The sequence below is a fragment of the Camelus dromedarius genome, chromosome 3 (genome assembly GCF_036321535.1).
Source record: "Camelus dromedarius isolate mCamDro1 chromosome 3, mCamDro1.pat, whole genome shotgun sequence".
NCBI lineage: Eukaryota > Metazoa > Chordata > Mammalia > Artiodactyla > Camelidae > Camelus > Camelus dromedarius.
The window spans coordinates 109,234,329-109,248,004 of record NC_087438.1 but is presented as its reverse complement, the minus strand read 5'-3'; the positions used below and the strand labels follow the sequence as shown (position 1 = coordinate 109,248,004).

The following is a 13,676-nucleotide window of genomic DNA, read 5'->3' as shown; positions in this document are numbered from 1 at the left end:
AACAGTCTCTAAAATATCTTGTTTTTATATCCTCCATAGCCCTATTCACATCGGAAATCACTGTGGTTAGTTGTTTTAGGTCTGGCTTCCTCTCTAGAATGATGGCTGTTGGGAATTTGTTCAGGACCCAGCAGAGGGCCCAGGCACCGAGTAAGTGCTCGATGAATACGTTGGGGAATGATGGCATGGAGGATGGCGCAGGACAAGGAATTAGCCAGAGACCACGTTAGAGAAAAGTCTGGAGGTTTACTCAGCAACAGTCACAATCACAGTTGTACATGGTAACTCAGGTCTTCACAAAGGCTCACTTTTCCAGGCAGAAGATGAGATGTTGGCGGTCTCGGGCTTACATTACGGAATATGTCTGACTTCTCAAATATTCCCAGCCTGGAATCCCACTGGAATCCAGCTTCAAGCCTACCACAGAGCAGAAGCCTGACACTGTTGTCTGGCCCGGCTGAATCAAAGCCATTTGTGGAGTGGATGTTAAGAGGACCTTGTCACTTACAACGTAGGTCCAACTCCCACCCCAGAGGTGGCAGTGGGCCTTGGCTCAGGATGAAGTTTGAACTAAAATGTTCCTTGGATTTTTCACACGAAAAAGCATCAACTGAAAGCAGAAAGTAACTCCAGAACAACACTCACTCCTTGCCCCTCTCCCCCACTCAGAAATCTTCAGAAAATTTAATTAAAAATGCATTGCCTCCTAAGAATTATAAAAGATCACCCAATCTGTACAAACTAGGGATTGCTGAAGCAAGGAGCCCAGATTTCTCAGTTCCTACTGTCAAGTCTTTGCCACTCTTTTCTAACTCCAGAGACTGGTAAAATGGAGATGCACAGGAAGAAATCGGAGCCACTTAAGAAAAAGAAATTCAACAGGTAGGAGGGTTTGAAAAGTGATATGACGTGGACGTTGGGAACCCATGTGCTACATCTTCAGCAAGAACCGCCCTTTCTCCCTAGGTCCTAATGTCATATCACCCATCAGATCTCTTCTGTGGATGTATCCCCTTCTGCCTCTGAGCTATTTCTTCCTAAAATGGGGAATTAACAATTTCTGGACTGTTTTAAAAGTTGAAAACCCCAACGGGAGGCACAAAGTGGAATGGCTGTTCACACTCATGCTTGCACATGCAGCCACCTGCAAGGCTTTGTATGTACAGCAAAGATGTTCTTTGCATTCCTAAATGTTTCTGGACTCTCCCTTTGGAAAGGCTACTGGTGGGCCACACAGGCACGAGACTTCCTAGCCACACCCTGTTTTCTGACCTCAGGCTTAGAAGAAAGGCTTCAGAGGAAAAGGGGTCCACGTTCTCACCCATTAAAAGGCTGACAGCACCTCCACAGGCTCCTGGCTGTTTTCCTGAGCATCAGCCGGGGTGGTGCAGGGACCTGGATCCTTGAAACAGGTGGTTTTGCCAAATGAAGACAAAACAATGAGTGGCTAGTATGTGCAATCAGTTGGTTAGTTAACAAACGCCTTTTCTCCTTCCTTCCCGATTACCTGCTGTGTCAAGTCGCAGCACCTGCAGCCATGGGCTCAGCAATTACAAATGCCACAGCGCTCAGAGGACCTGCCCATCCCTGCTGATGGTGCAAAACCAGACTCAAAAAGAGAACCAAGGGATGGAAAAGAGGATAGCTGAGGACTGCTTGCTGTTGCTCCTGCTTTCCATATGCATCCCCGTCTTGCAGAGAACACTGTCACCGCTTGGAGTGGGACCATTTGGAAATCTAGCCAGTGCTCTGCACTCCACCTGGGGGCTAGGATGGGAGACCGCAGGCGTGGCTTCCAAACAGGGCCTCTCCCAGGGACTGCTGAGGCCCTTCTTGGCCAGACTAAACAAGCTGTCCAGCTGCCCTTTAAATTTGGGGTGTCACTCTCACTCAGTGGAACACCTTCTGGCCTCTGGCCCTTGGGGGCCATCTCCGTCCTAGATCCTGCTCTGGGCCCAATGCCTCCTGCTTTAGGTCAGACATTAAGAAACATACACTCATCCGACAGGAACTGCACACACCACCAAAAATGTTCCCCCTCCCCCAACCCTGCCCCTTTATGTTTGTCTAGCAAGGCACTAGGAAATGATTCAAGTTTTGGGATTGGCTGTACATTTGCATTTTTTTTCTTTTTAAAAGGCACAGTTTTTATTTTAATGATGCTGCACTACTCTGCATCCTAACTCACCTCTCCCAAACTGCAACACTTGTTATCCTAGATTCTGGAAGGGGCCTCATCTTTCGACTCCTTCGCATTGAGGGCCACCTGTAAGGACAGAGCACTCACTTGGACAAGCAAGCTTGGCAAGCTCGGGGCTGCCTCTCCTGCGGCAGATGTGGAAGTGATGCTTTGCCAGCTACATGCTTATTCGGGGTGGTAGTGGTTGGGTTTCCTTCCCTCCCCAGCTGACTGATGGCCTTGAGATCAGCCTGCACTGCAGAAGCAGATTCGTGGCTCTGCTCCCACATTTGTGCCTCAGTTATTTCATTAGTAAATAACACAACTGAGAGGCTCGACTCTAAGTGGAATACTGATTTCAGGGGCCTCCTGGGCTAGCTGCTGGGAGCCACAGGCTATAGAAGGCGATTTCCATTTTGGAATCAGCGGGTGGGAGGCTGGTTACAGAAACCTTTCCTGTTAGTTTGGGAGCCCTCTGGGAGTCTGACACAAAATTAACAAAGCAAGAGGTGAACACAAAGGACGGGCATGGAGCTGGGTGCACACCTCTTCGTGGGACACTGGGGCCTGCTCTCCACTGCGGCTGCGGCCTTGGTGGGAGGTGGCAGGCGTGAGGTCTGGGCCGAGGACCGGGACACACCAAGGCCTCCAGTATGAGCTGATGGACCACAACACCACCAACCTTGGACTTAGATTATGTCTAGGCTGGGGGCTCCCTTGCACGTATCACCCTTGGCTGGCTCTTTTCATCACAGCATTCTAAAAATCCATATTGGATGTGAGAATACCAGAATCCCATGTGGCATCCGAGCCTATGATCAAATTACAGAGTTCTTAAAAAATCCTCAAGTTCCATATGAAAACCAGAACCATGATGAGTCAGAGGCTAGGTGCTGTGCCCACGGTCCACCCTGGAGGCCTCTGGACTTTGTGAGGTGAACACCCGACACCTCTGTTCCTCTCTTGTGGCAGGTAATTGCCCGAGAGAGAGAAGAGAGGGAGAGAGAGAGAGGAGACAGAGATAGAGAGAAATGGAAGCACTGATGAGGGAAATTCAGCCAGAATTTCTAGTTTGGAGGGCTCCTACCAGGCCTGTGCCACAGGCTCAAGGCCATGTGAAACGCAGCCCTGAAAAGCTGGTGGCCGGGCTGTCCTCTGCCTGGACGGCACGGGAATGGGCATTTCTGGTACCCCGAGAGCAAGGGGAGACCCCCCAGATGTCCACGGTGCAAAGGAATGTCTGGGGGTCCCGCTTCCAACCCCAGGCCTGGCAGCTGGCCCGTGTTGAGTACTGAACACTCTGAGGGCCCCAGGTAGGGCCTTCGACTGCGTCTCCTGGGCTGTGACAGAGAACAGACGCTGGGCAGTAACTGCAGTTATCCCAAAGCAGGCAAAAATTTAAAAGGCTGAAACCAGTGGCCCACAGAAAGACTTCCTTCCCTTCTGCTACGGGTGGCGCTGGTGCTAAAAGCTGCCCCCCAAAAGACAGAATTTGTCTCTCTTTCTAATGGACCATCATTAAAGAGTCAATGGAAGGCCAGGCAGCCTCGCAGGACCCCTTTCCGGGTGGCTGAGGGCTGCCCTGGCACTACTCCCGAATGATGCTCCAGGGAACGAGGTGACTGAGCTGAAAAGGCCCTCCAGAGTTTCCAGATTTCCACGATGCCGTCAGGGGGCCTCCTGTGGGGTCTGTTCTCCACTGCAGCTCCATCACTCAGGGCCCCCCTGGGCCAGGGGGACACCTTGCCCAGCTTCAAGGGTCCCCTCTGCCCTGACCCGGTGGGCCAGCACCTCTTCCATGACGGGGCCCACGGAAGCCCCGCCTCCGTTGGGAGAGGGCGGCGGCGGCAGTGAGTGCCGGAGGGGACCCCGCCAGGCCTGGACGGGAACCGGAGGGCTCAGCTGCTGTTGAATTTTTCCAGGACTGTTGAGTTGGTGTGTTCAAACAGCCACTGCTGGGTGGGGGAGGAGGGGTTGCAGGCATTCATGAAGATCCTGTGGTCGCTTTCACTGCAGTCCATGCAGCTGCCACTGACGGGGTGGTACAGGGTCTTGTCCTGCAAAACAGGGAGGTTATCAGCCCGGCAGTGCTGGGAGATGGACAAGCAGCAGCGGCAAGAGCAGGGAGGCAGGGAGGCTCCCAGGCCTGTCTGAGCTTCCTCCTGAGCACACAGCGGACACTGCCCCCTTCCCTGGCTGTCGGCCTTGCCTCGGGCCTGAGTTGTGCCCTCCGGGATGCAGGCAGAAGTGATGCACATCACTTCCGTGCCAGGACCCTAATCACTGCCCGTCTCCAGTCAAATTTCATTGGCTCTCAGGGCAGTTTTCTTTAAAAAAAAATGGACTCAGTTGCCAACATTTACGATTCTAGAGATTTCACAATCCAGAAAGCTGGATTTCTGGCTTCTTTTGAATGACTGGAGAGCTGGGCACGGTAGGTTTGTGGACCAAATGCAGGAGTGAGGGGATCTGGGGAGGAGTGAGGCACCACATTGCTTTTTTTCTTTTTAAAATCAAGCTGGCTTCCCCGATCCCCCGCATGGCCTCTTACTTTGCGGTATTTCCACAGCTGGTTGCCCTTCATGCTGTGGCAGTCGTAGAGGGTGACGGGGCTGGTGTGGGAGATGGCGTCAAAGCAGAACTTCTTGGTGTGCTGGGGGTCTCCAGGCCGGATGTCCTCTCTCCAGGTGAAGGTGAACACCTGCGCACACAGGGACAGGATGAGTGGACGGCAAAGTTAGGGGACTTTCTCTTTTGGTAATTATGGAAAATTTTACACACGGCGGTCCAGAAAAAAGTATACTGACCACACCTGTTCCGATGGCCTGACTTCTGTGATTACCAACTCACGGCCAATCTTGTTAGAGCTCCGCTCCTCTGCCGCCCACCCCCACCTGTACATTATTTTGAAGCAAATCCTGGACATGGTATCATGTCAGGGGTAAATACTTCAGTCAGTGCCACGATAACAATGAGAAGTTACCCCAAAGCCCTCAAAATCATCAAATATCCAGAGTTCAAGTGTTCCCGGACTGACTGACTTATTTCTTTTCACAGTCTGTTTGAATCAGGATCCAAACCAGGTTCCCATATTGTATTTGACTGGTAAACTTTTTTTTTCCCCAGAAGCTTTAGTGAAGAATAATTGGCATGAAATAAACTGCACACATTTAAAGTGTACAGTGATACATTTTGACATATGTTTACACCTGCGAAACCATTATCATCAAGATAATGGATATAAGATACCTATCACCCCCAAAGCGTCCCCAGGCCCCTCTGTAATCTTTTCCTCCTGTCCCTCCTCACTCCCTGTGCCCTGGGTCACCCCGCATCTGTTTCTTGTTATTAGAGATTAGTTTGCAATTTCTGGAATTTTAAATAAAAGGAATTACACAGTATATTCAGTATATATTCTTTTTTTTGGTGTGATTTCTTTCATTCAACATAATTTTGTTGAGATTCACCCATGTAATAACAGCATTTATCGGCAGTTCATTCCCTGTCATTGCCGAGCAGTACTTCAGTGCGTGGTACTCAATTTATCCGTTCTTGGATATTCGGGTTGTTTCCAGTTTTTCGATATTACAAATAGAGCTGCTATGCACATGCATGTACAAGTCACTGTATGGACATACACAACATTTCTTTTCTCTTGGATAAATCCCTCCACGTGCAGTGGCTGCATCATGTGATGAATCAACACGTAACTTTCTAAGAAACTGCCAGGCTGTTCCAAAGTAGCTGTGCCACTCACATACCCATCAGCAGTGTATGGGTCCAATTCACCGACATCCTTGCTTTTAATAGGTTATTATTTTAATTTCCATTTATCTAATAAGTGATGAAGTATTTTTGATGTGTTTGTCATTGATAGACCTTCTTTGCTAAAATGTACAGTGCCCATTTTAAAACTGCATTGCTTATTTTCTCACTGAATTTTGAATATTCTAGATGTAAGTTCTTTATCAGATACATGCTTTGTAAACATTTTCTTCTGGGCTGTGGCTTGCCTTTCTATTTTCTCAAGTCTCCGTTTAAGAACAGAAGTTTTTCATTTTGAAGAAGTCCAACTTATCAGTGTTTTTCTTTTGTGAATTGTGCTTTTGTTGTTTTATCTAAGAAATCATTGCTTGGGTTACCAAGGTCACAAACACTTTTGCGAATTGTGCTTTTGTTGTTTTATCTAAGAAATCATTGCTTGGGTTACCAAGGTCACAAACACTTTTGCCTACGTTTTCTTCTAAAAGATTTTGTTTTAGGTTTTATGTTTGCTCCATTTATGAATGCTCCATTTTGAGTTAATGTTTGTCTATAGTATATGGCGTTTATTAAAAAAAATTTTTTTGCATATGAGTGTGCATCATTTGTTGAAAAGATTATATATTCTGCACTGAATTTCCTTTAAACATCTCCAAAAATTGGTTGTCCATATATGACTGGGTCTATTTTTGGACTCTATTCTGTTCCATTGATCTTTATGTCAACATGAAACTGTTTTAATTACTGACACTTTATGATACATCATGGAATCAAGTAGTGTTAAGCCTTTAATTTTGTACTTCTTTTGAAATTTTGTTTTGGCTGCTTTATATTCTGTCCATTTCCATGGGAATTTTAGAATCAGCTTCTCAATTTCTACAAAAAAGCCTACAGAATGTTAGGGTTGTGCTGCCTTTAGATATTTGTTTGGAAAAAACCAACATCAGGAGAGTCTGCCAACCTATGAACATGGTATATATCTTCATTTATTTAGAATTTCTTTAATTTCTATCAGAAATGTTTTGTAGCTTTCAGTATGCAGGTTTTTCACATCTTTTGTCAGTTACATATCTGAGTATTTCATATTTTTTTGTCATTGTGAGAGCTTGTTTTAATTTTAATTTCTGATTCTTCATTATTAGCATATAGATTGATTTTTTTATCTTGCGATTTTGCTAAACTCAGTTATTAGTTCTGGTAGCTTCCCTGTAGATTCTACTGAATTTTCTTTTTTAAAAATTTACTTTATTTTCATTTTATTTATTTTTTTGAAGTGGGAGGTAATTAGGTTTACTTATTGACTTTTTTTTAAATGAAGATACTGGGGATTGAACCTAGGACCTCATGTATGCTAAGCAGGCACTACCAGTGAGCTATATCCTCCCCTCTCCCACTGAATTTTATACATAGATAATCATACAATCTGCAAATAAAGACAGGTAGGGCCCATGTGTGTGCCCTGCATCATCTGACCCTCTGCTTTTGCAAAGGACCTGCATCACAGGCTTATATCAGTGTACACTCCCCAAATGCCAGAAAATCCACAACGGCACAGGAGCAGCCCTTACCTGCATGTTGTTCCAGGCAGCCTCCCCGCGGCCCCGGACGCAGCTCTCCAGCCTCAGCGGGGAGCCCAGGGCCCCGTGCTTTGTGTCTGTGCACAGCCCCGTGCCCACGTTGCGGATCTGGGCAAGAAAGAAGGGAAGAGTGGACCAGTAAGGCACCTTGAGATACCCACCGGGGCCCCCGCTGGGGCGGAAGGAGGGAACCAAGGCAGAGGCATCACCTGGGCTGAGCTCTGAATCGTCCCCATAAAGCTTGCCCTGATTTGGTGAACAGGCCCTGAGCCTCTCGATAAAGGAACACTCGGTCTGCAGAACGCAGCTCCGCTAAACTCTGCTCTGTCTTACAGTGTGCGGGGTCCTGGGGGTGAGGGGGTTTAGAAGGAGGACTCCCAGAGAATTCAATCCATAGGTCCAGAAATAAAAGTTTACCCTCATTCCAGGGGATCTACAGGCTCTACCTCGAAAATCACCCTAGAAAAGGTGTAGGGTCTTTGCTGTCAGGGCTTTGGACTCTGCCTTTTAGGACAGGTGAAAGGCAGGATCTGAAGGAGAGCAGTGGTCTCACTAGGATGGGGCTGCTGTGGTGGGGAGAAGGGTGGGGGAGTGTGGGGGCCTAGGTGCTCAGTCAGCATGCCCACGGGCAGGCCACCATGCTAGGTGCCGGTGTCATGGCAGGGAGTCCCCACTTCACAGACATCGCTCCTGGTTTCACTGTGGGGTCGGGAGGGTGGTGGCTGCGAAAAGGCCCCACAGCAATGTCCCGCTGCAGGGAGTCTAATGCCCAGATGCTGTGTTCTGCACCCACCACCACGTCCGAGAAGAGGCCACAGCCCCATGGGAGGCCTCCAGCCAGTGCCTAAGGTGGCCAGCCCATTCCCGGGAGATGTGGACTCCTCTGGCCGGTGATGTGGCCTGAAGACTGCTCATTAACGTGGCCAGACTTCCTCGTAGCCTACCTGCAGGCTGGGCCCTTCCTACCCCAGCCTGCCTCCCTCGCCTCTCCCCTTCCAGAGGGCAGACCAGCATCACGGTCTGACAGCTCTCCCAGACGCTCCAGGCTCCCTGCTCATTTTTTCTCTTAGGTGTCTTTCCAAAAAAGCCTCTTGCACGTCCAGTGCCATCTTGGTGCCTCCTTCTCAGAGGACCTGAACTAACACGGGGGAGAAAGCCAATAAAGCGGCAAAGAAACAAAGAGCCTCATGAGGGAAATCAAGACAACACCTCCTCTAGAAAACCTGTGTTGGTGGCGGGTGGTGCTGGGCAGACGGCGACGACTGAGTCGGGAAAGGTCCCTCTAATTTGCTGTGTGAATGTGAACACGTGACACCTGGTGTTTCTGCTGGCCCAACATGCGTCTCTCCTTCCTCTGGTGACACCTTAATTTTCCCTTGGTGCCACGACTCCTGATCCACCCTGTGGCCAGAGTGAGCCTCCTCCCCTTGCTTCCCCCTTCCTCCAACAGCCACAGTAATGGGTGCAGGAGCCAAGAACCAGACTTCACTCCTGGACCTCTGCTGGCTCTCCCGGGAGAGAGGTGTTTACTTCCTGCTGGGGTGGCCAAGCTGGGGGTTTGTCAGCCGGACGCTTCTGGGCTCCATCTTGCTACTCTCGGCCCGAGGCCAGCACAAAGGGGAGTGCAGTTAAGCAGAAGATAGAGAGACTGATGTCGTTCGAGCCCCTGGATCCAGGTATTTGCAGCTGAAGACACAGCTATCCAAGGCTCCTATGGGAATCCATAAATCCCCCCTTTTCACTTTAAAAAGAATTTCGGGCACTCACAACGCTTATGCTTTTGTGCCCCTGCCACGAGCCCCGGTACATCCATCTCTCTCTCAGCTGGAGACTCAGGAGCCAGGATCTGGTGCTGCAGGGCTTCTCCCTAACGTAAGACTCTCCTCCTCCAGCAGGACAGCTCTGGGTGTGGGACTCGGGCAGCCACCCAGGACCCCTTATTCAGAGTCTGTTTGCTTTAAAGCTCTACTGTTGCTGTCTTAAACGCTCTAATGACTTTATCTTTGAGCCTGTAAGTGAGGTCTGCCAGGACCACGGAGCATGAGGTGATAAATGCTATGGGAGTATCTGCTGTTCCTTTTTGCTGAGTTTACACACAACACCTGCGATTCCCCGCAAGTCCTGGGGTCCCACATGCACAGGAGCTCAGTGAGACTCAAAGTGAGGACGGGGGAGCCTATCACAGCTATGACTAAGTGGGGGCACCTGCATGTCCCAGAGGCCACGCCCTCCTTTCCAACAGCACTGGCTTCAGCTGCACAAAGAAGAGCTGTGGTGGTCAGAGACACAGGAGGGACCTGGGAACTCCATCATGTCCTGTCTTACTTGAGTTACTTCCCTGATTGAGCCAATCACTTCAGCAGCAGGGAAGAGCACAGAAGGAAGGGAAAGATGGGGCACCTACAGTTCCTCTTCCTTCAGCTCAGCCTCACTCCTCAGCAAGCCCAAGATAGCACGGATAGGGCTCGTACAGTATCATGAAGTGAAATAAAAACAGCTGAGTTAGTTTTGTGCAGTGTTTCCACTGTCCTGGTAAGAAACACACATGGCAAGGACAAGGTTTGAAATACAGATGGTGAAATTTCACCCATTCTGCACCTGAATTAAATGCTCTCTTTGCCTTTAAAACTAGCACCGCAAAATACAAAGATGAGTGGTGAAATCCATGCTAATAATGTGAAGTTCTAATTTTCTCTACTTATAACATTAAATAGCAAACAACAAAAAACACCGCAACGAGGCTAGGTGACCACGGAAAGCAACGAACAAGACATATGTGTTTTATACCTCTCCCTGTGCTTTTTCCCTGACTTGTGGACGGGGGTCTGCACGCGCATTTTGCACGGGGCACCCCGGGCCCCAGTTATGCGGCTGGCCCCGCCCGCCAGGCTCACCTCCCCCCAGGCTGCAGCCGGAGGCTCCACCGGTGGGTAGAACTTGGGCAGGTCCCAGGCGATCTTGGTCATAAACCACTTGAAACTCTTGCAGTTAAGGGAGCTGCGGAGCTTTTTCTGGGCAGCTACGTCCCCAGGCGAGAGGTGGCGGTACTCAGGCCGGCGCTGGTAGATGTGCTCCGCGTACTCGTCCATCCACACCTCCGCCACTCGCTTCAGGTTCTGGAGGGGACAGGCAGGTGCAAGGGTCAGGCTCTCTGAAGGGCTGAGGCCGGCAGTGGGTGCAAAAGGTCCGGGGAGTGGGGGCGGACGGTGGGGGTGGGGGGTGAGGTTTTTAAGTTGCATCAAAGACTCTAGCCCCACTGTGTTTTTAAGCCTTCTATATATGTATATAAGTTACTACTTTTTTCATTGTAGTCAGTTTACAATGTTGCCTCAATCTCTGGTGTACAGCATAATGCTTCAGTCATACATGCACATACATATATTCGTTTTCAAATTCTTTTTCACCATAAACTACTACAAGATATTGAATATAGTTCTCTGTACTATGCAGTATAAACCTGTTGTTTTATCTATTTTATATATAGTAGTTAGTATCTGCTAATCTCAAACTCCCAATTTATCCCTTCCCACCCTCTTCCTCTCTGGTAACCATAAGTTTGTTTTCTATATCTGTGAGTCTGTTCCTGTTTTATAAATAAGTTTTTTTTTTTTTTTTAGATTCTACATATAAGTGATATCATATGGTATTTTTCTTTCTCTTTCTGGCAAGCCTTCTATACTTCTATTTATTACTTATGCATGTCTTAAGGACTCTACAACTTACAGTTGAATGATACACTGCTGTGGTTTTTCTTGCCCATCTCTCACTTCCTCTTTTTCTAGTGGTCACCTCCCACTGATGTTCCTTTGGGGACCACCCCTGCCTTACTGTTATCTCACTGTCTGGAGGAAAAAGCATGTGACCCAGCCTGGCCAATGGGAATACAGACAGCCTCAGATACAGGGATTGGTCAGTAATGAGCATGTGACCTAAGCCAAGCCAATCAGAATCAAGAGGCATTAGTCGTGGGATTTTTTTCTGGAACCATAGGGAAGAATTGCAGGATAAGATCTGATGGATAGGATGCTAGAAGAGCTGCTGGACCCTGTGCAAAGCCTGTCTGAGACAAAAGTCAGCGCAGGGTGAAGCAGAGTGGCGGGCGAGAGCCAGGAACACATATCTTCTTTTAATTCCTGAATCCAGCCATGTCTGAAGCCAGAACTACCTGAGGACTCCCCACTTCCATGTCAGTAAATTCCCTTTCTGCTTACCCCAATTTGAGGTGGGTTTTGTCATATTCAAGGAAGGGTGCTGCCCATGTTGCCTGGTAAAAACAAAGTATAATTTGCAGAAGGTATAATTCCTTCAGCAGCTGGAATATTTCACAATCCTCTGAGGTGTGAAAGTAGCTGCTACTTTCCTGGTGAAGCCCAGAGATAATGAATAAAAAATGACAGCACATTACTGGCGAGTAGAGGCAGTAGCCAGTGAGGAAACATCCTGTTGGTGAGTAGACTTGGAGAGAGAGGAAAAGGGAATTCTGCATAACTGTGATGAAAATGTCTCACTCCGTGTGCAGTGCAGATCCCGCCTGCTTGGAAGCTGGCTTACAGCTGGCTTGGAAGAGCACAACCCTGGGGCTCAGGGGACATGCTCTGCTCGCAAACATCTTCCTCCAACCCCTGGCTGTTGCCAGACATCCCCCAACCCCCTTAATTCTCTAGGCTTTATCAGAAAGCTTTTTTCCTACTGCAGTCCAAATTTCCTTCTGAAGGGTTTACCCTTCAGCAAGTTAGGGCTTGAGGCTGTTATCGGGCACTTACACCTCGGTGTAAATGACTGCTCCAGAAACAGAAGGTAAGGCTGCTTGGCAGATTTTCTGTAAAGGGCCAGAGTAAATATCTGAGGCTTTGCAGACCATATGGTCTGAACACTGACGTAGCTCTCAAGCCGCCCTAGACACTGCGTAAGTGAACGGGTGTGGCTGTGTTCCAGTAACGCTTCATGGGCATTGAAATCTGATTTTCTTGTCACAAAATATTATTCTTCTTTGGATGTTTTCCCCTCAGCTCTTTAAAAAAGTAAAAGCCATTCTTAGCTCACGGGCCACACAAAAATAGTTTGCTGACTCCCTAGTAAGGAGGAAAGAAGCCAACAGGAGGGAGGCCCTGATATCAAAGCCAAAATCCTCCAACTCCTCACTTGTGTTGGCTCTGAGTTTGGGGCTAGGAAACTACGAAATGTCCTTGCCGCTGCCTCATTTTTTCTGAGTGCTGAAGAGGTCAACAGTGGGTCAGAAAACAGTTCAGGAATAGAGTTAACCCCACGAGGGCCACTGCACGGCAGAGGCTGGTTTTAATTTAAAACTGTGCTCAGAGAACGCTGAAGGCCTAGAGGGGCCTGCACCTCGGGACACTCTCCTTTTCCAGTTCTGCCCACCCAGGTCTTCGGGCTCACTGTCTGATTTGCTCAGGATACAGAGACCACTGTGGTTTTCTCTTCATCCACAAGCAAGGATGGCCAATCTGACCAAGGAAAGGTGCTGAAATTCACCAGGGTTATTTTTAAAGGATCAAACACATAATATTCTAATTTGAATTGATATTTAAATTCCTATTTTAATGAAACTGCATTTTTCCATACATGGCTCAAGAAGTCATTTCTCCCAGATCTTGATCTTCTGTACAGTTGACTGGAGCAAAGTAAAGGACTTCACATTTATTTCTATTACCTCTCCCCCTGCGAGTCATGAAAAGGGCTGTGGGATTTTAGTGGTAGGAGTGCCCCTTTTATCCCTACTCCTAACACCTTCCTAGCTCTGGGTCCCAGTCCTGTCTGAGGCACCCCCCACTCTTCTCATGCTTGGATCACAGGGATTTGCCCAGATTCTTGGAATGTCTCCAAACAAAAATCAACTTTTGTTTTGCCAAGTTTGAGTGGGTTTCTGTTCTTGCCTTCCCAAAGATCCCTTTCTCAGAGGTACAGATGAGAAGGATTTTAGCAAATTTAGTAAATGAATTAAGATCAGCTACTTGTTCTTGAGGCAGGCAAGCTGGTGGCTGGTTCCTGAATTTCTGCTCCATTGCTGCCTGACTGTCCTGATGTCTGTACACCTTTAGTAAGACTTTGGTTTCCCTCTTTATCTGGCTCTCTTTGGGCTTTTACAATATCAGCCCTCAAATCTAACCATGCTATGTTCTGGGGGATAATGCTTCAGA

At 48.3% G+C, this 13,676-nt stretch overlaps 1 protein-coding gene across 1 annotated transcript in view; it reads right to left on the bottom strand.

Moving 5' to 3' along the window:
* Positions 1-226: 226 nt before the first annotated feature.
* The window catches only part of GALNT10 (polypeptide N-acetylgalactosaminyltransferase 10), a 205,267-nt gene continuing 191,817 nt past the window's right edge, over positions 227-13,676 (bottom strand). The window contains exons 9-12 of the mRNA XM_031449393.2: positions 10,413-10,634; positions 7,510-7,626; positions 4,731-4,880; positions 227-4,236 (exon numbers count right to left, since the gene is read on the bottom strand). Coding sequence (XP_031305253.2) covers positions 4,078-4,236; positions 4,731-4,880; positions 7,510-7,626; positions 10,413-10,634 — 648 coding nt within the window. The 3' untranslated portion in view covers positions 227-4,077. The remainder of the gene's footprint in view (positions 4,237-4,730; positions 4,881-7,509; positions 7,627-10,412; positions 10,635-13,676) is intronic.